The sequence below is a fragment of the Heloderma suspectum genome, chromosome 3 (assembly GCF_057233095.1).
Source record: "Heloderma suspectum isolate Gila_16-S chromosome 3, 16-S_ref, whole genome shotgun sequence".
Lineage (NCBI taxonomy): Eukaryota > Metazoa > Chordata > Lepidosauria > Squamata > Helodermatidae > Heloderma > Heloderma suspectum.
Genome location: NC_139460.1, coordinates 237,108,058 through 237,130,878, shown reverse-complemented (window position 1 = coordinate 237,130,878; position 22,821 = coordinate 237,108,058). Strand labels below are relative to the sequence as shown.

General features: G+C 45.4%; 1 protein-coding gene across 1 annotated transcript in view; it reads right to left on the bottom strand.

Moving 5' to 3' along the window:
- The window catches only part of ADAM12 (ADAM metallopeptidase domain 12), a 359,777-nt gene that overhangs the window by 28,851 nt on the left and 308,105 nt on the right, over positions 1 to 22,821 (bottom strand). Inside the window, exons 15-16 of the mRNA XM_084841456.1 lie at positions 7,029 to 7,137; positions 6,723 to 6,921 (exon numbers count right to left, since the gene is read on the bottom strand). Coding sequence (XP_084697582.1) covers positions 6,723 to 6,921; positions 7,029 to 7,137 — 308 coding nt within the window. The remainder of the gene's footprint in view (positions 1 to 6,722; positions 6,922 to 7,028; positions 7,138 to 22,821) is intronic.

Below are 22,821 nucleotides of genomic sequence, written 5' to 3'. Positions count from 1 at the left end.
ACATCTTCTTTTCAAACAGCCATCACACCAAATGGCCAACAATTTTTGAAACTTTCAAAAGCAACTTGTGATATGACCTGAGGTTGGGAGCTGGTATGGAAAGAAGGGAGGAGGGATTTAACATCCCAATGGCTGAGGGGAAGCCCTTCCACCCCCCCCCCCGCCCCCAAATCAGGAGCTCTTTTAATCCTGGCCACAGCCTGGGATAACTAGGAAACGTTCACATGTTGCCAGAAGTTAATTCCTGTTCATCTACTATATTCATACATTTGTGATGATAACCCCCCCCCCCCCAACTAATTTCCTTTAGGGGTCACCTACACACACCATTCGCAGGACATATCATGGATTAATCTATCCCGGAGGAGCTGCATCCTCAAGGGTAAGTTAACCCGAGATGGGCTGTTTTTTCCTGTGAACCAGGTCACAGAGTTGCACTTTGGGCAAAATCATCATCTTATTAGAAAGGGTAAATCAGCATTGGCCTAAAGAAAATACATTTACTTTCTATTTATAAGGAAATGAACAAACAGGGAGTGGCATGTAATGAAAGGCATAATTTGTTCATGCAATCATTTAAGGGCACAATCCTATGCAGGTTTAGACAGAAAAAAGGCCTACAACTCCCAGCATTCCCCAGCCAGCTGGCTGGCAATGCTGGGAGTTGTAGGCCTTTTTTCTGTCTAAACCTGCATAGGATTGTGCCCTTAGAGAGTTAACTTCAGCATTCCACTATAGCTGTAAGGGCTGGGACAAAGCAAAATAGACCCCACAAAAAAAGCAGAGCACAATGCAAACTGAAATGACCCATTTACAGAGTGGCTGATAAATCATCCAAGTTGAGAAAAGATTATATGCTGCTGGAATGAGTATTAGATGCCAGGTCAACAATCAGAAGTCTAGCATATACCATCTGCTCCCCCTTAAATCTGGTGCTTATTTCGGTGGGGCTAAAAGTCAGTCACAATCATAAGGAGAAGGCAGGGGGGAAAGTGAAGCAGAAGACAACAAGGATACTTAGTCAAGGCAGATATTCCCTCTAGGGGAAATAGCAAAATAGGAAGGAAATGAGAGGGACTCAGCACCCACATACACACGTATGGAGGGAATGTGGCCTCATAAGAGCATGGTTCACAGTCAAGGTGTTCACAATTCTATGGCACACAGAATTTTGTTCATATTAAAATGGCTGCTGTTTAAAGTAATTCATAACATTAAAGGTGACGGCACAGTTCACTAAAACCTTGTAGTTCAATTCATTTCGGTGGAACTAATCTGTTTTATGCAGATTGGTTTAAAATGCTTGTGGGTTCACACATCAGCCATTAAAATACAAATTGGACGATATTTTAGTACATAGAGGGAGCTGCCTTCTATTCAGTCAGTTCATTGGTGTATCTAGTTCAGTACACAGTGACTGGGTTTGGACGATACGATAACCCACAATGGATTAAATAAGCCACAGTGATATTTAACCCATCGTGGGTTATCTGGTGGGAATTTTTAAATCCACGATGGCTTATTTGCGCAAAATAACCCACTCTGATAACTCACGGTCTGCAGTAGGGGTTATTTAACCCACTGTGGGTTATCATGTTATCTGTTGGGCACCGTGGGTTATTTTGGTCACCCTGCTTATATAACTTATATGCAGAGTACATCATGAGAAATGCCGGGTTGGATGAATCAGAGGTTGGAATTAAGATTGCTGGGAGAATTATCAACAACCTCCGATATGCAGACGATACCACCCTAATGGCAGAAAGCGAAGAGGATCTCAAGAGCCTCTTGTTGAGGGTGAAAGAGGAGAGTGCAAAAGCTGGTTTGAAACTCAACATTAAAAAAACTAAGATCATGGCATCTGGCCCCATCACTTCCTGGCATATAGAAGGGGAAGAAATGGAAGCAGTGACAGATTTTACTTTCTTGGGCTCCAAGATCACCGCAGACGGTGACTGCAGCCATGAAATTAAAAGACGCTTGCTCCTGGGGAGGAAAGCTATGGCACACCTAGACAGCATAGTAAGAAGCAGAGACATCACCTTACCGACAAAGGTCCGTCTAATCAAAGCTATGGTTTTCCCAGTAGTAATGTATGGCTGTGAGAGCTGGACTATAAGGAAGGCTGAGCGCCGAAGAATTGATGCTTTCGAACTGTGGTGCTGGAGAAGACTCTTACGAGTCCCCTGGACTGCAAGGAGGTCAAATCAGTCCATCCTAAAGGAAATCAACCCTGAGTGCTCATTGGAAGGACAGATAATGAAGCTGAAGCTCCAATATTTTGGCCACCTAATGCGAAGAGAAAACTCCCTGGAAAAGACCCTGATGCTGGGAAAGACTGAAGGCAAAAGGAGAAGGGGACGGCAGAGGATGAGATGGCTAGATAGCATCACGGATGCAATGAATATGAACTTGAGCACGCTCCGGGAGAGAGCGCAGGACAGGAAGGCCTGGCGTGCTATGGTCCATGGGGTCACGAAGAGTCGGACACGACTGAACGACTGAACAACAAGAGTCGTGTAGCAAGACCGGATCAGATCGCTGCCACTAGGGATATACAAAAGTTCTGCCACGGATCTCGGGGAGGCCGAATGCCAGCGCATTCGGCCCCCCCAAATCGGTGGCGGAACGGCTTGCCCCCCCCGCCCCCCCGGGACGAGACTTAACTTGGGCAGATCTTCCTGGTGGCGGCGGTGGCTGCGGCGGCGGTTCGGCGGCGGCGGCGGCTGCGGCAGCTGGTCTTCTGACTGGCTGCCGCCGCCACCGCCATTTCCAGTTAAAAAACAACAACAACGTGATAGGCTACGTAAAGATTTACGTAGCCTATCACGGCTAGGTTTTAAAAAAACACCATGATAGGCTACGTAAATCTTTACGTAGCCTATCACGGCTGACTTAAAAAAAAACAAAAACGTGCGTACACAAATGGCGGCGGCCATGGCCGCTGCCATTTGCGTTCCTCATTTTGGCACATCTTAGTCTATGTAAACATTTACGTAGACTAAGACGGCGAAAATAAGGGGAACGCAAATAGCGTAGACGCTACACTATTTGCATTCCCCTTATTTTCGCTGTCTTAGTCTACGTAAATGTTTATGTAGACTAAGACGTGCCAAAATAAGGAACACAAATGGCGGCGGCCATGGCCGCCACCATTTGCGTATGCGCGTTTTTTGTTTTTTTTAAAAGTCAGCTGTGATAGGCTACGTAAACATTTATGTAGCCTATCACGGCTGACTGCAGGGACACAAACAGCGGCGGCTATGGCCGCCGCCATTTGCGTCCCTGCTAGCCAGCGGCCGGATGTCCGGCTGGTGGCGGAGCCATCCGGCGGCTCTGCAGAATCACTGTGGAGCACAGCCGGCCGGCCAGGATTCCGGGGGGGGGGGAGAGGAACGGAGCGCCTCCCCCCCCCACCATCAGCATAATCCCCGAAAGGTAAGTGATTTTCGTACATCCCTAGCTGCCACTACTCTGCTTCTTGCGAGCATTCTCTGTGTATGCATGAATGGACTCTGCTGCAGTGTGGGGAAGCTGTGTGTCAAGTTTTGTCCCGATTTTGCAAAGTTGCAAGGGCTTACAGACACCACCCCCTTTTTGGCATGCAAGATTTTCACCTTTAAACCCAGAGACAATACTGCGGTAGCCAGTTTCAGCTGTTCCCATACTGCAGTAGCACTAATTCGCTCTGTCACTATATCGCAGTTGCACATTTCAACCCATAGACAATACTGGACTTGCCCTTTAAATGTACAACTGCGATATAGTGACAGAGTGCTCTAGCAATAGTGAGAACAGAATTGGCTCTGCCAGAAGTGTGTGTATGTGAAATGTGCAATTCCACTTTAGCGCTAAAGCGCTATAGAGCTTTAGTGATTTTGAGAATCACAACTGAGAGTTTTGCAGGTGCATCAGGTGCCTCCAAACTAGGGGAGGCTGCCTATGAACTTTTGTCCCGATCCTCCAAACCTCCAAGGGTTTATTTGTGCCACCCTCTTTTTGGCACCCTGGATTTTCCCTTCTCTGGGTGTAAGTGCACAGGATTTTGATGGTGTATCAGTTGCCTCCTGACTAGGAGAGGCTGTGTGTGAAGTTTGGTCTCAATCCTGCAAACTTCCAAGGGTTTATTTGTGCCACTGCCTTTTTGGTGCACATGGGGATTTTGCTCCTTGTAGCCCCTGCTGCGATGTAATGAATGGGTGAAACAGTGCCACTGCTCGAGTGGGAGGACTGGTGTGGGACAAGGAGTGGGGTGATGGGTCAGATTAGGCACAGTATCTTAATAAGCTATGTACAGTAGCTTATTAGCCTGGTTTTGTGGCAGGGCACTGTGGACTATTTCAAAAATAAGCCACTGTGAGTAGCTTATTAAGCCACCGTGGCTTGAAGTGATGTCCGAACGCAGCCAGAGACTGGGATTTTCTAGTACTTTACTCCCTTCTAGCAGTCTCTTTGAAGACAGGTTTTAAATGCAGATTTGTAACCACGAGCCTTCAAAATTGAAAGTTTTCTATATTGGATTTTTGATGTCAAAAACAGTAGAACCCTGCTCCCATGCAATTCCCATTAATTCTAAGGGAGCTTGCACTGAAGCAAACTGGAGCATACAACTGAACCCATAATCACAATATGTTTAAAGTTTGCAGCCAGCATGTCTAACTGATGTGGGAACTCCAGAAACCTCAAAAGCAATCATAAGTTGAGAGGCTTTGACAAAATATACCCAAATGTCTACTCTTGGTCTGCAATCTGCCAATAGCACATGACTCCCTTCTCTTTAACATTGCCTCCGTCAAATTCCCTGGGGTACTTTCCCCAAGTCTTTTCATAATTTTCTTTTCCTGGATTACCACTGTGCACAGAAATCATGGCAATATCTGTGTACAGATATTTCAAGCACTATGCTAGATGTGAAGGCCTTTTTCTTTGCCTTGTAGAAGCTGCTTTTTGCCTTGGCAACTTCTTCAGTTTTGAAGCATGCCAAAACACAAAGTTAATGAACAAGTAGTTGGATGTTTCAGTCAAAAGCCACTAAACAGAGCTGGAAAATGTGCAGAAAAGGGCAACCAAAATGAACAAGGGGCTGGAGCAACTCCCCTATGAGGAAAAGTGTCAATGTTTGGGGTGTTTCAGCTTAGAAAAATGGTGAGTAAGGCAGGATATGATAGAGGTGTGTAAAATTGTGCATGTTGTGGAAAAATTTCTCCCACTCTCATACTAGAACCTGGGGTCATTCAAGCAAGCTGGATGGTGGGAGATTCTAGACAACTAAAAGTACTTCTTCACACAGCACGTAAACTATGGAATTTGCTACCACAAGATGTAGTGATGGCCACAAACTTGGACAGCTTTAATGGGGAATAGACAAATTCATGGATGATAAGGTCATCAGTGGTCATGATGACTATATATTACCTCCAGTATTAGAGGCGGTATGCTTCTTAATACCAGTTGCTGGGGAACATGACCAGGAAAGTGCTATTGCAATTATGTCTTCTATGAGCTTCCCAAAAGCATCTGGTTGGCCACTGTACAAACAATGTGGACTAGATAGGGCTTTGGTATGATCCTGCACAGCTCTTCATATGATCTTAATATCACAGACAGAATCAAAGGGTTGGAAGGGGCCTAAAAGACCATCAAGTCCAACCCCCTGCTCAATGCAGGAAGCCTGATTCCCAGGTGGTCTCCCATCCAAGTACTAACCACGGCTGACCCTGCTTAGCTTCCAAGATCAGGCACATTCTCCACCTCAGCGTTCTCTGCAATCCTCTCAGGAAGTCCCTCGATCTCCAGGAAATACTGTGAACTTAGAATCAATTTTCACAAAGAAGCTAAGCCCTCCCCAACTATTAAATAACACCAATAGCCCACAATTAAACTCTGAAAAGAAGGAGCTCAAGACTATTTGGAAGATATGTCCTCTGAAGTACTGAATTCACCTAACGCTAGATGTATGCGGGCTGGCTATGGGTTACTCAGTAGTGAAGGAAAGGTTATTGTCATGTGCATGGAGGTGCATTATTATTATTATTATTATTATTATTATTATTTCAGATGTTATAAGACCAAGGCCTGCTGTTCCATACAGGTTAGGGATTTAAGTCCCAGTGAGTCCATGCTCAAATTAAGCCTGTCATTGGCTCCAGCTGATTCTGCTGGACCCAGGAAATACTGCAAACCATATTACCACTATCTTGATACAAGTCAAAACTACAAGGAGACTTCAACAGATGATCCTTTGTATAAGTCTTTCAGCACAAATATTTTGCAAACAGATGCATTCATGAAGCAAACATATATGCGGCCCAGCATTTAGCCACCACTGCTCGCTCACTCGCTCTCTTCTTTCTTCATGTGACTCTCTATAAAAGATGTAATTTTTCAGTGGCTGGCTGTAGCATGAAAATTTTTGCAGACAGTATGCATTTCACTGGCACAATAAATTCTTGTTTCAGCATTTTTATGTACCAATTGATCGTTAGGCCTTCTGGCTAAACAATAAACTTCAGCTAAACAATAAACTGATTCCAATAAACTGATTCCAATAAACAATAAACCCTTGAGTATACTTAAAAATAGGATAATTGTTTGCATAAGCATCTTCATTTGGTCTGCCAAACTGTCAATTTAAAATATAGAAAATGAGATTGAAAAAGAAAAGTAGGACTTGACCTTTGCACACACAGATTGGACTGTGGGAAGGGATTGCTAAACCTTACTTTTCCATCTTCACACTTTGTCCCTGCCAGGACAAGACCAGGATCAGGCATGTCATCCCCCAGGTAAACATGGGTTCCACGGCATAGAATTTTGCCCCCTTCTTGTAGTGGGATGTTTGTTTCTATGGAGACAGCATTGGTACCAATGACAGGTCGATTTGCTCCCCCTTGACACTGAATTTTTCCACACTTAGCATCTCTAAAGGGGGAGAAATAATGTAAACCAGTTTACTGACATTAGCATCTACCACTGGCCTGACTTCAGGCATTTTTTTGACTGGGCAGGGGCACAGAAAGAGCAAGTACCTGGGTTCACACTTGGCAAAAGAGCTTTTGGAATCCTTGCCACAGTTTCCGTAAGGATCGCCCGCAGAATTGACTCTCTCAAAGCATATCCCAGGAGCAGGCTTAGCACCTAAGAAAGAAGCAAAAACATTTTAATCTTACAAAGAATACGAGGCCCAGACGTTGTCACCCTGGTTGGGGAAAATGGAGGAAGAGAGACTAGACAAAGGGAATGGGTTTCGTCCAAGCACTGGGCTCCCAAATCACGAGTGGCTGAGTGGCTGTGGGGCATTCACAGCTTCCACCAATGACTACAGTTTCCTTCAAATAGTTTTCTTGCTCCACTGTGAAATCTAATGTTTAAGGCTCATCCAGCTGGCTCTAATTTCAGAGATCTTCTGCATCACAGTTTCACCAGCCTAAATATGCTGGATGCTTCAGCCCATGCAAGCCCCTACTGGACCCTTTAGCTGAAAGGGGCCAGTGATGGATCTATAGTCCAGTTAGAAGAAAGGAAAACACAGACATTTATCTTTTTATTTTAAATTTTATTTTCATTTTTCATGATAAAATAATGCAAACAAAAATGAAAATGAAAATAACCCCCAGCTGTATAAAAATACTGAAACTTCATAACATTTTCTTCTGGTCCATCTCTATTCGATTACAGTGTGAAAGGACACCATTATTCTAGAAGAGAACTTCTAGAGAGTAGCTTTTCCTAACCTCCTGCACTCCAGTTGTTGAACTGCATGGGGGCTGGTAGGAGTTATTCATTTTTAATAACTAGGGCTGCAGTAATAGGGGAGTAAGCCCCATTAAACACAGTGTTGGACATACTTTAAGTAAACATGTCTAGGATGGCATTCAGGCTGCAATCTTCAGCACACTGACTATGGAGTAAGTTGCACTGAGCTCAATGTGATTTCCTCCTAAGTAAACATGTTTAGGATTGGTTGCACCGTACCTGCATGATTATAGCCTCAAAATAAACACACAGCTCTCTTTGAGGTTGTAGTGACGCATTTAGTTACTTATGAAATCACTAGGACTGGGCACATATAACCATCATTGACAGTGTGGTCAAGTGGTTAGTTTTAAAGGAGGATTGGGCAGACCCAGGTTCAAATCCCCACGGAGCCATGAAGCTCACTGAGAGATCCTAGGCTAGTTACTATGCCTCAGCCTAAGCTACCTCACAGGATTCTTGTGAGGATAAAGTGGGCAGGGAGAGAGAACCATGTATTCTTGAGGGGTCTTGAGCTCCTTGGAAGAAAGAACTGGGCATGTTTAGCCTTGAGAAGAGAAGACTGCGGGGAGATATGATAGAGCTCTTCAAGTACTTGAAAGGTTGTCACAGAGAGGAAGGCCAGGATCTCTTCTTGATCTTCCCAGAGTGCAGGATACAGAATAATGGGCTCAAGTTACAGGAAGCCAGATTCCGGCTGAACATCAGGAGAAACTTCCTGACTGTTAGAGCAATACAACAATGGAACCAATGACCTAGGGAGGTGGTGGGCTCTCCCACACTGGAGGCATTCAAGATGAGGCTGGACAGCCATCTGTCAGGGATGCTCTGACTTGGATTGCTGTATTGAGCAGGGGGTTGGACTCAATGGCCTTGTAGGCCCCTTCCAACCCTACTATTCTATGATTCTATGAAAGGCAAGATAGAAATACAACAAAAAATAAATTAATTATCCCTGTAAGGGGTGCTAATATCACTTTTGGACTAGGACTGCTTGCCTTTGTGCTTGTTTCTGTATCCCTGTAGCACCTATTCAATCTGTATATTTGTAACTTAGCAGAATATTATAGAGATCCCTAAAAGCGCAATCCTACTGAGAGAGTTGGCAGCCTCCAACGTTGGAGGTTGCTCATTATCCAATGCAGGGCTGCCGGAGCACGTAGGTGGTCCTCACCTCTGTGTTCAATCCACCCTGCATTTTTGGCTAGACAGGCAATTGTGCCTGTCTAGGCATGGCTTCAGGGAGGGGGAGAGAAGAAGGCTGCACGGCACACAGGAAGCTTCATAACGTGGCTTCCATGGTCTCCTCCCCACCCCCAGGACTGCCCCCTTTCCCCCATCTCCACGCTCCATTTCCAAGAACAGAGTTGTGGCTACCTTGGGGAGAACTGCCCTGGCTATGAGGGGGAGGGGGAGGGGAGCACTGTTTCTGGGAACCAGAGTTGGAGCCCTGGCTCTGACCTCAGTTCCCAGAAATCGAAAAATCCTATGGCCCTCTAGACAGTGTCTAGTGGCCATAGGATTGTTTGTTTGTTTATTTATTTATTTATTTATTTAATTTCTTAATCAACCATCTGGCTGGTCACCCGGCCACTCTGGGCAATGTACAGCAATACAACAGTTTTAAAACAATAACAGTCTACATTAAAACATCATATTTCTAAAAATATCCTAACCCATCCCAAATGCCTGCCTGAACAACCACGTTTTTAATACATGGCGGAAGCTCATTAAAGAGGGGGCATGGCGGAGTTCCCTAGGGAGGGAGTTCCACAGGGTGGGGGCCACCACAGAGAAAGCCCTCTCCCTTGTCCTCACCAGCCTAGCTGTCCTGGCTGATGGGACAGAGAGAAGGCCACCCGAGGCTAATCTTTTTGAGCAGCCTGTCTGGTGTTGCTTGAGGCGCTCCTTAAGATAGGCTGGGCCGGAACCATATAGGGTTTTAAAGGTCAAAACCAACACCTTGAATTTGGCCCGGAAAACAACTGGTAACCAGTGCAACTCCTTCAGCACCGGAGTGATGTGATCACACCGGCAGCTGCCTTTAATCAGGCGAGCCGCTGCGTTCCGCACCAGCTGCAGTTTCTGAACCATCTTCAAGGGTAACCCCACGTAGAGCGCATTACAGTAGTCTAGACGAGAGGAGACCAGTCCCTTAGTCTTCACCACTCTCTCCTCCAAGGGAGATGTTTGGAACTTTCTGCTGTTCAGATAAAAGAATGCACAAGACAATATATTGCTCTTTGAGTGCTGAGTGACTGACGTATCGATGAAACAGAAGTGATATGTTGAGGGAAAATGTCTGGCTTCCATGCATCAAATTATGCAGAACTACATTCTTGTTGTAATATAAACCGATGGTATGGAGACAGACAAAAGACTGATATCTCCTGGATATCAAAGAGGCTTTAATATAATTGGATCTCTCTTTGATCCTTAAGATCAGGTGGTTTCTCACAAATTAAAAAACACCAGCAAAGAATGCTTTGTCTCTTCTTTTTTTTAAAAGATATAACCATAAGCAATCATCAAAACTCTATTGATTTGCTGTATAAAATTTGCAGGAGAGGGGTATAAAGTGAATTTTAATATTTTTACCCTGTTTGAAGTGCCTTTCTTGATTGCTCAATGAAAGGCAAATCCATTTTAGTAGAATGTGCACATGCAGAACTCTTTCTGATGAACTAGGCAGAGAAGGAAGAAAGGTTATAAGTATATTTCTGACTGATTTTTCACTTTCAGCCTTGATAACCAAACTGACTGGAGCATTATCTCACCTACATGACCCAAGGAATTTGACAATGAAGAGAAATTTTACAGATAGACCCCCAATCTCTCTCTCTCTCTCTCTCTTTCTGTGTGTGTGTGTGTGTGAAATTGAATACATGCATGCACTAGCTAACACAAAAATTGCTCTGCTAGATCAAACCAAAGATCAGTCTAGTTAGTGGTGTTCAGTTCTGGACACCACAGTTTAAGAAGGATTCAGATAAACTGGAACAACTTCAGAGAAGGGCAACACAGATGATCAGGGGACTAGAAACTAAGTCCTACAAGGAAAGATGGGAGGAACTGGGTAGGTTTAGCCTTGAGAAGAGAAGACTGAGGGGCAATACGATAACACTATTCAAGCCCCTGTTACACAGAAGAGGGCCTCAACCTGTTCTCAATCATCCAGGACTGTAGGATACAAAATAATGGGCTTAAGACACAGGAAGGCAGATTTGGGATGAACATCAGGAAAAACTTCTTAATGTTTTGACTTAATGCAGTCAGACAATGGAACCAACTGCCTAGGGAGGTGGTGGTCTCTCCATTGTTGGAGGCATTCAAACAGAGACTGGACAGCCAACTGTCCGGGGTGCTTTAAACTGGATTCCTGCACTGGTATGAGCAGGGAGTTGGACTCAGTGGCCTAAATGTCCCACTCTAACTCTATGATTCTAGTCCAGTATTCTGTTTCTAATAGTGGCCAGCCAGCTAGACTGGATATCACAGAGCATGAAGGCCATCCCTTGTTGTTTATCCGCTGTATCCGAACCCTGTACTCCACCAACCTGAGGCAGGAGAGAAATAGTGGAGGGGTTAAAGAACCCTAGAAGACATACATTGGGATGACCTGCATCTACAAGTACAAATCTAATTCTGAGTTACTAGAGACTAGGATTTCAGCTTAATTTGGGGGGGGAGACACTTTTTGTTTTTGTGATTGTAAAACGCATTGGAGTTGAGAAACTTTTACTGGTTCATTGTAGATCATCCAGCAATCTACCTTTTGCCCACCCCTGCCATAGCTAATTGCTGTTTATACACCTGCCCTGCATGCCCATATGTTTCTTTTTTAAAAAGCCATTTAAGCTAGTGGCCATCTAATGTGTCTCTACTTGTTTCCCACATACTAAGGAACCCGTGTGTTTCACCTAAGGATGGAAACAGTTCAGAGTAATAGCTGGATTTTATCTTTTCAAAAATGGGGAATCACCACCCTTGTTTATTACTTCATGCCAGCAGTCCTAGGTAGGGATGTACGAAAGGCACTTACCTGATCCCGCAGCTTGCTTCGCGGTGGGGGGGGAGGCGCTTCGGTTCTCCCCCCGAAGTTCAGGCTGGGGGGGGAGGCGCCCCGCCTCGCCCAGCCGAAATACAGGCTGGGGAGAAGCGCCCCGTCTCCCCGGCCGCGAAATAAAAAAGTGGAAAAAACAAACAAACACCCGTGATAGGCTATGTAACGATTTACGTAGCCTATCACGGCTAGATTTCCAAAGTCAGCCGTGATAGGCTACGTAAATCGTTACGTAGCCTATCACGGGTGGGTTTTTTTTTTTTACTTTATTTTGTAATGGCGGCGGCGGCAGCCGGTCAGAAGACCGGCTGCCGCCCCCGCCCCCGACGAACCGCCGCCGAATTCCTGCCGGGACCCGCTGCCGAGAGGGACATTCGAGGGAGGTAAGTCCCATCCCGGGGGTGGCGGGGCGGTGGCGGAGAATTTCACCAACAATTTCGGGGGGCCGAATGCGTTGGCATTTGGCCTCCCCGAGATTCATGGAGAAATTCTCCGCCATCCCTAGTCCTAGGGACACTCCTAGATGCAACCTGAAACCATCATTGCACCTGGTAGAGCATAATTTGAGTGTCTGCTTAGGACTGTGACTAAATGGCTGCAACATCAGCCACTTCCCTCTTTTTGTTACTTTGTTTAGTCTGATGAAGAGCTCTCAAGAACTCAAAAGCTTGCACATTATCTTGTGACTGTTGAGTTCGCCTAACAAAGGCATTACCCTAATGTGGATTTTGGAATCTAATAGTAGTGAATTCCATAAACTGGGCTGTACAGAAATCCTAGGGATGCAAGATGTGGTTCTAGGACCTGCTTAAAAAACACCAAGAATATCGTTTACAGCAATCTAACTTTATCAATATATCCAATAACGTTGGTACTAAAACTGTCCTAGGGGCTGAGTGAAGAACTAGATCAATTGTCTCCTTTCCTGCTTTCTTGATGACTTTTTACGAGGGCAGGAGCACTTGTTTATCATTCCAATCTCAAGTACGCTGACCAAAAGCCAACAAACCCATTTATATGCATGACAAAGATTGTACAAGGCCTGGCAGGGTTTTGTTTTCTACCATTTCCCCCTCCCGTCCACAGGACACTTTACAAACTTGCTCCAGTTTCAATTACTGTGATGTCAAATAGTAACCCCCAGTCCAAACTGTGTATGCAGAACCAGTTGTCAGCCTTCCCCTTTTGGTATAGCAGTCCCCACCCTCCTCAAATTGCAATCCACTTTGAAAATTATCCCCAAGTTTTTAAAGTGGCTTGCAATTAATTGGGGTGGAGAGCAGGACTACAATCCTTTTCTGGTCCTGCAGCTATCCCATGACCAGCAGCCTGACATGCACACACAGAAATTTGGTCAGTGAAGTGTTTACTAGTGTGGTGGTAAGTGCTGGGAAAACGGATGCTAAATTTCTGTACCTCAGGCTGCTATTAAAAGCATGAGGGCAGGGCTAGCAAAAATGTGGCACTCCTGGTGGACGGGCTGCCTGACCAAAAAATAAATGGAGGTGGGCCTGGGAGAAGGCTGGAGCAGAGTTTCACAGCCACCATGAACCTGGAATGAGTTGTATAGTTAAGGGCATCTCTACATTGAGGAAAAAGCCCGCACCTTTACGAGGCTTCCTTCTTCTGCAGTCTTTCCGCATTCATTAGGGGCTCCTTTTAACAGTGACTAATGGCAACCACATGATTTGTAATCAAAAATTTCCCCTCTCGGCAATGCTCCATAAGGTTCAATGGAACAGCACCATCTAGTGGCTGTATCATAGCCCAATACCAACTTTACACACTGGGGATATCCTGCGATAATTATAAATAGTGCATTATCTCCAATCTTTTTTAAAGTGAGATTACCAGGGAAAGGCGCAAGAGACATCCTGGAGGTTGACAACGTTGTGTAAAGGACCCGCAAACTTCAATGAGTAGCCAATCACGAACATGCAATAAATTGCTTGTGTGGAGAAGCCCTACGTCAGGCATAGGGATTGGGGAGAAAGATATAAAAGAACTGAAGGAAACCTGCCATAGAGAAGTATGAGCTGAGGTTAGCTTCCTCCCATGAATCAAGAGAAGCAGAAACTATGAAAGCCAGTAGAGAGTGCTGTAATCTGTAGTTTGATAGCCTTGCAAGAGGAGAACCTGTGTGTCTGTGTGCAGATGCATGCATGTGCATGCATGGGGCCCAATCCCACCAAGATTCCTGAAAAGGAAGGAAATCAGGTGTGTCAATGCATCTGCAACACATGCTATTCTGAGCCACTACAGTTACAGGGAAGTTAGCCCCAGTTTCTTCAGTTGAACTTACTTCAAGGTAATGAACCCAAAGCAGAGAATGGTAAGCTCTGTAAAAGGCTGCATGGCTACTGCTGCATTCCTATTCTTACAGAGCAGGCTTTGTTTGAGCCTTGAGAACAGAAGCATTTTATACCACTTATGAATGGTTAGGAAAGGCAGGAGGTGGGTTAAGACCTAAATCTGGATGTTCCTTCATCTCTTCTGTGCCCCTCAATAGCACGGGGGGGGGGGCGCGAAAAAAGTCCAGGTACTCCCTTGATGCTTTCCCTATCTTGCTTCAGTGGCACTGTGAGAAAACGTCACTCACATGCCCCCTGCAGCTGTCTCGGAAATGGAGGGGCACAAAGACTGCGCCTCCTCTACGTCAACAGCTGTGCTGGTGCGCAGTAGGCATGCTGCTGAATATGGGCCCGTGGTGCCCCTTCTGCAGAAGATTCGTGTGTCTGGAAACACACTTGGGAGTGCAGATTGAAGCAAACATGTTACGTTCAGAATGTAAGAATCTGCTCCCTGTCCATCCCAGTCCACACTACAGTGCCTTTCCAATGCTCGCTGGTGGAGCTGCTGGTGGAAAGGACAAGCATTCCAGGGCCTGGGCGTGAAGATCCATCTACCTCCTGCAGAGAGTTCCAGTCACCATCACCACCACATCTGAGTTCTGCCCCCCCTTCAGCCCACTTTGCAGCAGCCCTTTAACACAGGGATGTAGAGCCTCAGGCCTGGGGGCCAACTCTGGCCTTCCAGAGGCCCTAATCTGGCCCCCTGGGATTTCCCAGAAGGCCACTCCCTTTTTCCTACCCCTACCCCCTTCCCTCAGCCACCTACTGTTTGGTGGTTTCCCAGGTTTTGTGCAGTTTTCTCACCATTCTAAAAGGTTGAATACGTCTCCAAGGCTTAGTTACTGGCAGTAAGGGACATGGTCTGAAGGCACATGAGGCCGCCACCTTGCTGAAGCTAAGCAGGTCTGGGTACGGTCAGTCCTTGGAGGGCAAATCACCTGGGAACCACATGTAGCCACCTTGAGTTCCACAATGGAAGAAAGGTGGCATATAACTAAATAAAGCTAAAATAGGCGAGTATTTTTGGCTTTACCCCTTTTTGCCTTTGCCCCCCCTTTGCCTTCAGCCCTGTCCACCACTGGGATGTGGCCCCCGAGAGCTTATCCAAAATGGAATTTGGCCCTCTGAAAGAGGTTCTGCACCCCTGCTTTAACATAGGCATTTAGCAAGTGATGCCCTGCAAAATGTGCTGTCCCTGGAATATCTTTTTCAACTAGATATTCATGGTCTGGTACAGTGGGGGTGGGGAATTAAACAGTATTTTTTATGTTTACAGTGTCATTTTATTTTATCTGGCCTGTTTTATTTCCCCAAACCATTTAATTTCCTCTGAGATTGTGAACCTTTAGGGGACAGCACTATTACCATTTAGAAAAACTGCTGTTAAGCCACTCTGAGCTCATAGGATAGAGTGGGATATAAATCAAAATCAATCAATAGGTAAGAATCGAGAATGGTCACCTTCTCACCTAAGGTGAAACATGACTTGCAGACAAGAGAGGATTGCTGAGACAGCCTATTTCACATAGCTGGAGTGTATAATTCTAAGTGGCATTCCCAGAAACAACAAACATCACATCCTCCTCTCTAACAGTAAACTTGTATTAACAACACTTTATCTGAATAATGTGTGGTCTGGAAGCCAAAGTCTGACACTGCATTTTTATTGCCTAATTGGAAACACAGCACTGCTCTAGCTAGTGACTCAGGCTGAGGACATACAAATATAAATGACATGACAGAAGAATTCTTCTGATGGTGTAAATGGGCTTAGGCAACATGGCACCTGTGGACACCGCTGTGCCCCTGCACACCTTTCTTGGCACTCACCGAGGTCTCCTACCCTTTCCACTTAAAACAACAACAAATTTTCTTACTAGCAGCTGGGAGTGCTCCTGCAGTGCTGCCCAGCCACCAAGAAGGGAAAAAAGAAAAAGGGACTCCTGTTTACTGAAGGTGAGAGTAGAAGTGTACATGACCCAACCCCTCTTTCAAACCACCTTCAACTCTGAAAAGCAATCATCTGTTTTCAGCCTTGTTTTGCAGCAACTAGGGGTGTCAGAGAATTTCTCGCTGAAACTTCGGGGGGCCGAGTGCCAACGTATTCGGCCCCCTGAAGTAGTTTCAGGGAGAAATTCTCCGCACCCCCCCCGCCCTCTGCACCCCCCCCGGGATGGGACTTACCTTTCCCGAATGTCGCTCCCGGTGGCGGGTCGCAGCGGCGGTTTGGCAGGGCTTTGACGGGAGCGGGGGCGGCAGCCAGTCTTTCGACCGGCTGCCGCCGCCGCCATTCCAAGAAAAGTAAAAAAACACAACGCCTCCGTGATAGGCTACGTGACGATTAACGTAGCCTATCACGGCTAGATTTGCAAAGTCAGCCGTGATAGGCTACGTAAATCGTCACGTAGCCTATCACAGGTGACTTAAAAAAAAAAAGCGCGTACGGCTAATGGCGGCCCCCATAAGGAGCCGCCATTCGCGTTCCTTATTTGGTCGCTGTAGTCTACGTAAAGATTACGTAGACTACGGCGAAAATAAGGGCAACGCTATTTGCGTTGCCCTTATTTTCGCCGTAGTCTACGTAATCTTTACGTAGACTACAGCGACCAAATAAGGAACACGAATGGCGGCTCCCTATGGGGGCCGCCATTTGCGTACGCGCTTTTTTTTTTTAAGTCACCCGTGATAGGCTACGTGATGATTAACGTAGCCTATCACGGCTGACTTTGCAGATCTAGCCGTGATAGGCTACGTAAATCGTCACGTAGCCTATCACGGGGCATTTTTGTTTTTTTTTACTTTTCTGTTGAAGTTCGCAGCCGGGGAGACGGGGCGCTTCTCCCCGGCCTGAATTTCGGCCGGGCGAGGCGGGAAGCCTCCCCCCCGGCCTGAACTTCGGGGGGAGAAGAGAAGCGCCTCCCCCCCACCGCGAAGCAAGCTGCAAGACCAGGTAAGTGACTTTCGTACATCCCTAGCAGCAACCCATCTGACTAGCCTTTTATAATCCCGTGTTTATGTTATTATGGTTGTAGGTATAGGCATGTAAAAGTAAAGAGAACAGATGGAACTAATGGGTTAAAAGAAACTCATAAAAAACTTCAGAAGATGCTTAAGGAAACAAACCAAGATGTTGTGTTTCTTCAGGGAGCCCATTTATCACAATTCCAGGAGATAAACTGAAGCAGAAAGCCTTGTCTCTCTCTATTTTGTTACTCGAAGGGGCAAAGACAAAATGATTTGTGAAAGGTTTCCAGTGGATATTAAACTCATTGGACTGAATGAGCAGAGTTTATCTTGCTTTGCCATTGACAATCAGAGTTTGGTGCTTCACTAGTTAGGTCCCGTCAACCTTTCCAGCCTAAAGCTTTCTCCCAGCCTAAAATAACAAAATCACCTGTTTCAAATCATGCCAGGTTTAAAACATACTGGAGATCGTGTCAACCTGGATATGGTGTTCCCCCCCAGATGTGCAAATTTCTTTAGTTATAGCAGAAACAGACAGTTCTCAAGCAGCCTTGCGTGCTTCTATGACCCGAGCAATTAGCATAGTAATCTCTAGCACAACAGGAAGGCGGAAAAGAGAATTAAAGAAGTGTGTGTGTGTGTGGGGGGGAGGGGTTGACTTATATAGAGAACTTTAATGGACTCAGTGTTGTGGAACCCAGGAGGCCTGCAGAATTAGACAGCGTTTCCAAGTGTTGTTATCAGGACGAGAGTAATGGTTTCCCAGTTTCATTCTCCCCTCATGCCACTGGTCCTGAACTGCGTTGCTCACACTAAAGACAGCTCTTCTGATAGGCAATGGGCAGAGCCTCAGTCCCCACCAGTCCACAGAGGTGACAAGAATCAGCACGGAGTGAGCAGTCACTAATGCTGGCTTCCCATGCTCACTCCAGGGAAGGTCTTGGAGGGATGGGAGTAGAAGGTGTCTGCTTTTTCCTAGCCAGAACACATCCTACATTGGCTCAGTAACATGGAAGTGGCTGCCTGGAAGGCATCCTAAAAGACGGGCATCTTCAGTCACAGGGCAGATTCCAGAGGACAGTGTGGGGCATTTCCATTTGCAGCAGGGATTTGCCCTTCAATTGCAGACTCCAAGAAGCTTCTCCTGAACCTTGTGGGATGCTGAAGAGTAACCCCCAATGCAGGGCAACAAACTATGACTGGGACAGGACCTTGGGGAATGTCCCTTACACAGGATGGCATGAGTGAGATCTTTAAAGTGTGGAGAGGGGTTCAATAGACTTCGGTATGTCTTGGCTACAAATATATTTGTTAAAGGCCAGAACTTTGGGCTGTTAAGCCAACCATGCCTGTATGGTCAAAATCTACTCCAATTCCCGCCCCCCCCCCCATGGATCAATACAACATGGATCAATACAACAATATGAGGTACATAGCTTGAGGAGCACGACTTAAATTACCATTTTATATTTTCAATGTGAACTTGTAACAGTCCTGAGAACAACCCTCCAATGTACTGCATGGAGACTCCTAAGCATAAGACCATTCCTTCAGTCCTCCTTTGGCCAGCTAAGTTCAGAATGCTGATGCTTCCTAGTTTAAGGCTGCAGTCCTGCTTACTTAGGACTAAACACAACTGAGAACAATGGGACTGACTTCTGAATAGAATGTAGAGGATTGCACTCTAAGACGTCTTCAGGAGTACTGTAAAGGGCTTGTTTGTTAGTTTTTAGAAATAATGACTCCCTTAAGCCCTGCTGTACTGTTGAGGCATTGTAAGGCTTCTGAAGTTCTTTTTCAGAAAGGAGAGTAAGTCAGAATCTAAAGAACCGTGCGCACATGCCCAAGCACTTCTGTGCATGTTCAGGGGATTCAACATCAACTGCTCTTGGCTTTCCATCCAGGGAGGTGATTCTTGGGTTAAACAGTGCACATGTTTCATGAAGTTGGTTTATCTACCAGCTGATTACCATTTATACGACTGTTAATTGCACTGGTAATTCTTCATCATCATAACTGATTTCATTAAAAGCATGTGCATGCACACTTGTTCACATTCATGCACTTGAAGTAAGGATTCATTTGTTTGGCAGCCTAGAAAGTTCCAGCTTGATAAAGGGTAATGCTTCCTTCCAAGAAAATCAATAATGTTTCTCTTGCCAATAGTTTTATCTGCATATCTCAGTGCCTCCTGGAAATGCCAATAAAAGCAGCAGATAATATTCAAATGCATTACTCTCTACGTAACTTTCAATCATATCACTATCAATAGGTCACATCTATTGCAATGTGACTTTATAAAAATGAACTATTAAAAAGTTTCATTGCAAAAGTAATTAAAAATGTATAAATAATGTTAAAAGGTTAGAACTTTCCTGTATAACCCAGAACCTAGCCTAGCCCTGTCCTGAAGAGGAGTTTGCTAAATAATGTTTCAGTAATACGCAGTTCTTTATAACACCAGCATCTTTATTCCCTGCCTTGTATGATATCCTGTTAGAATATGGTATATTTCTCATGGTATTTTCCCCCTGTGAGAAATTAGAACATAAGAGCAGCCATGCTGGATCAGACCAAGGGTCCATCTAGTCCAGCATTCTGTTCACACAGTGGCCAACCAGCTTCCCATGGGAACATGAGTGCAACAACACCCTGCCGCCCATGTTCACCAGCAACTGGTGTACTTAGGCGTTCTGCCTCTGATACTGGAGGTAGCATAGAGGCATCAGGACTAGTAGCCATTGATAGCCTTCTCCTCCAAGAATTTGTCAAACCCCCTTTTAAAGCCATCCAAATTGGTGGCCATCACTGTGTCTTGTGGTAGCGAATTCCATCGTTTAACTATGCGCTGTGTGAAGAAGTCCTTCCTTTTATCTGTCCTGAATCTCTCACCAATCAGCTTCATGGGATGGCCCCGGGTTCTAGTATTATAAGAGGGGGAGAAAAATGTCTCCCGATTCACATTCTACACAGCTTGATTTAGAACTGGCCATACACCACTGAGATTCCTAGAAATGTATGTGTTCTACTCTTAGCTGTTGCTGCTTTTTGGGTGTGTGGGAGGTGATGTGCCTTCAAACTCTGGGGCCACAAACTGAAACTGCAATCCCCCACTCGCTAAGTCACCAGTGCACAGTGAAGAACTTTACTGCCTCCCCATGAATATTGGAACCTACCTGCTAGAGCACACAGAATCCTACCTCCTATACTTGGGCACAATAGCTGAGGGCCAAACTGGACAAGACGTAAGATCTTTCAGATGTTAAAAGTAGCATTTAAAAAGCCTTTTTTCATTGCAGCCACAAGGCCCCCAATTCAAGTCAGCACTGTAGCACTATGTAAGGAGCTTTAAAAAAAAAAACCCTCTGTCATTTTCCAAATTGAAAACACCCCCTTCTTGAAGCTTCTATTTTGCCGGAGGCCTAAAAGAGACAGGTACACTACATATCTAAGGACAGCTGTATGTTTGTCGTGCAGGGCAAATAGCAGCTTTAGGGTTCACATGATTCAGGAAAACAGAAACAGTGGGGTATATTTAACCTCTCCCATCCCAAAATGCCATGCCCCTGATCTTAGCTGGGCCCCCCTGCAGCTGCTATTAACACTTTAAAACACACACACACACACACGATCATTGTGTGTGTGTGTGGATAATATTGGGGGATAATATAAATTTTCTCTATCCTTCTCAGTCTGGTTTCCTCCTAAGCTTTAGGAATGGGACTGTTTTAGTAGCCCTTCTGAAAGATCTTCATTTGGAGGTTGACCAATGGGAGTGGTGCCACCTCCAGGGCCATGTTTCCACTACAACGGAAGGAGAAGCGAATGGAGGAGTACCGGATTTTTTAAATGGAATCAGCTTTGCTGAGCTTTGGTCCATACAGGACCAGCAGATTCTCTGCAGCAGTAAAAATCGCTTCACAGAAGATACTTCCTGGTGGGGTTGAAGGTTGGAGTGAACGTCATCTGACTGGCAGGGGCTGCTCAACCAATAGGAGAGGCTTCCCCCTCCCCCCTTTCTCTTTTCCCCTGAAAGTCCAGATGCACCTGCATTTCAGGAGCAAGCCTCATTGAGCAAAATGGGAGTTACTTCCGAGTAGACACACATATGCTTGTGCTGGGAAAGGGGGGAGAACACAAAGATGGGAAGCCAGCCCCATTTTAACCCACAGGATCTCTATAACAAAGGGTTGAAGTAGTTACTTCCTAAGGCAATAAACCAAACAAAGGAGAATTGGAGCCTTGAAATTGCGCTTTACTACATTTAGGGAATTGGGCTTTAAATTGTGCCATGTCAATTGAAGAGGAACTCTGTAAGGTCTGATGTGGGCATTCAGAGGGCAAGCCTCATTGAACACAATGGGAGTTACTTCTGTGTAGACACTAACGGGTTTGTGCAGGGACGGGAAACACACAGGAAACACCCCTTGACTGGGGTCATGGTGAAAGGCACACCCCTGGGCAGGGCTAGCACACCCGAGGTAAATGCGCGGGTTGGGGCACACAGCAACTATACCGAGGGGAACCCAACTTAAGGAAAAGAATCAGACTTTAAGCAGTCTCAGGAAATCCAATTTTTCCCTGATAAGCACTGGGGTGGCTGCTGGATATGGCCACAACGTCATGTATCCCTAATGACCTCAACATGCAGCCGGCTCAGAGTAAATTACTGGTGGAAACACCCCCCAGGTTTTTGAGGGCCCTTGGGCAAGGCACCCTCAATGGGCCCCTCCCTCAGTGAGACCATCTTCTCATCTCTATTGTCGTTGCCAGCTGCTATTGCTCCTCATACTCTTTCTCATCACTGGTACCACTTGCTTGATTGACAGGCAGAGAGCCAGTGAGCATCTACTGTTCCTCCTTACCACCACCACTGTAGTCTGGGCCAGAGCGAGAGGCAAGTGAAGAAGCAGGTTATAATGGTGAAGAGGATGAGTTGGTTCAGGAAACTCTTGTCAGCAGAGCCCTGATGGCATGTGGGCTCTCTGCAGGAGCCCAGCAATGCCCTGAATGGGAGGGAAGGGTGAAGGGGTGTGTAAGAGGGCAAGTAGGGCAAGTAATACCCTGCTACCCTATGCGTGCTCTCAGTGGTTGGGACCATTCTAAATAGTTAAAGCAATTACAGGCTCTAGAGGGAATTTTGGGATCACAAAATTCCATTCATATCTCCTTAAATGGTTGTAAAAAGAACAAATGGGTGGCTTTTCAGGTGCTTCATAGAGGCTTTCCTGCAGGGCTTTCTTTCTCCATTTTTATTTAACCCTTTCATGAAGCTGCAGGGAGAGTTCCTCCATGGGTTTTGAGGGGGATGTCATCAGCTATTTTTCAACAGATCCAAGAACAGCATTCTGAGCTTTTTACCAGTATTTTGGTAGATGTGGCAGATTTTAAAACATTCATTTATAAAATGTATAACCGCTTTTCCTTTATAAGGCCCAAAGTAGCTTACAGCTAGCAAAATAAAGTAAAAATCCATAATAAAACTAAAACATCTACAAGTATTAATAACCTTTTAATTTAGAACTGTATTTTAATTGATAACCCTTACAAGATTAAGAGGACAAATTACACAGTGAAAGGGGTCAATGGAAGAGTTGTCTAAAAAAAAATTACTAGATTCCTAAAGCCTTTCAAGTCAACTTCTGTTGGAAATATATCTGCTCCAGGTCAAAATTGAGGCCTGAAGTG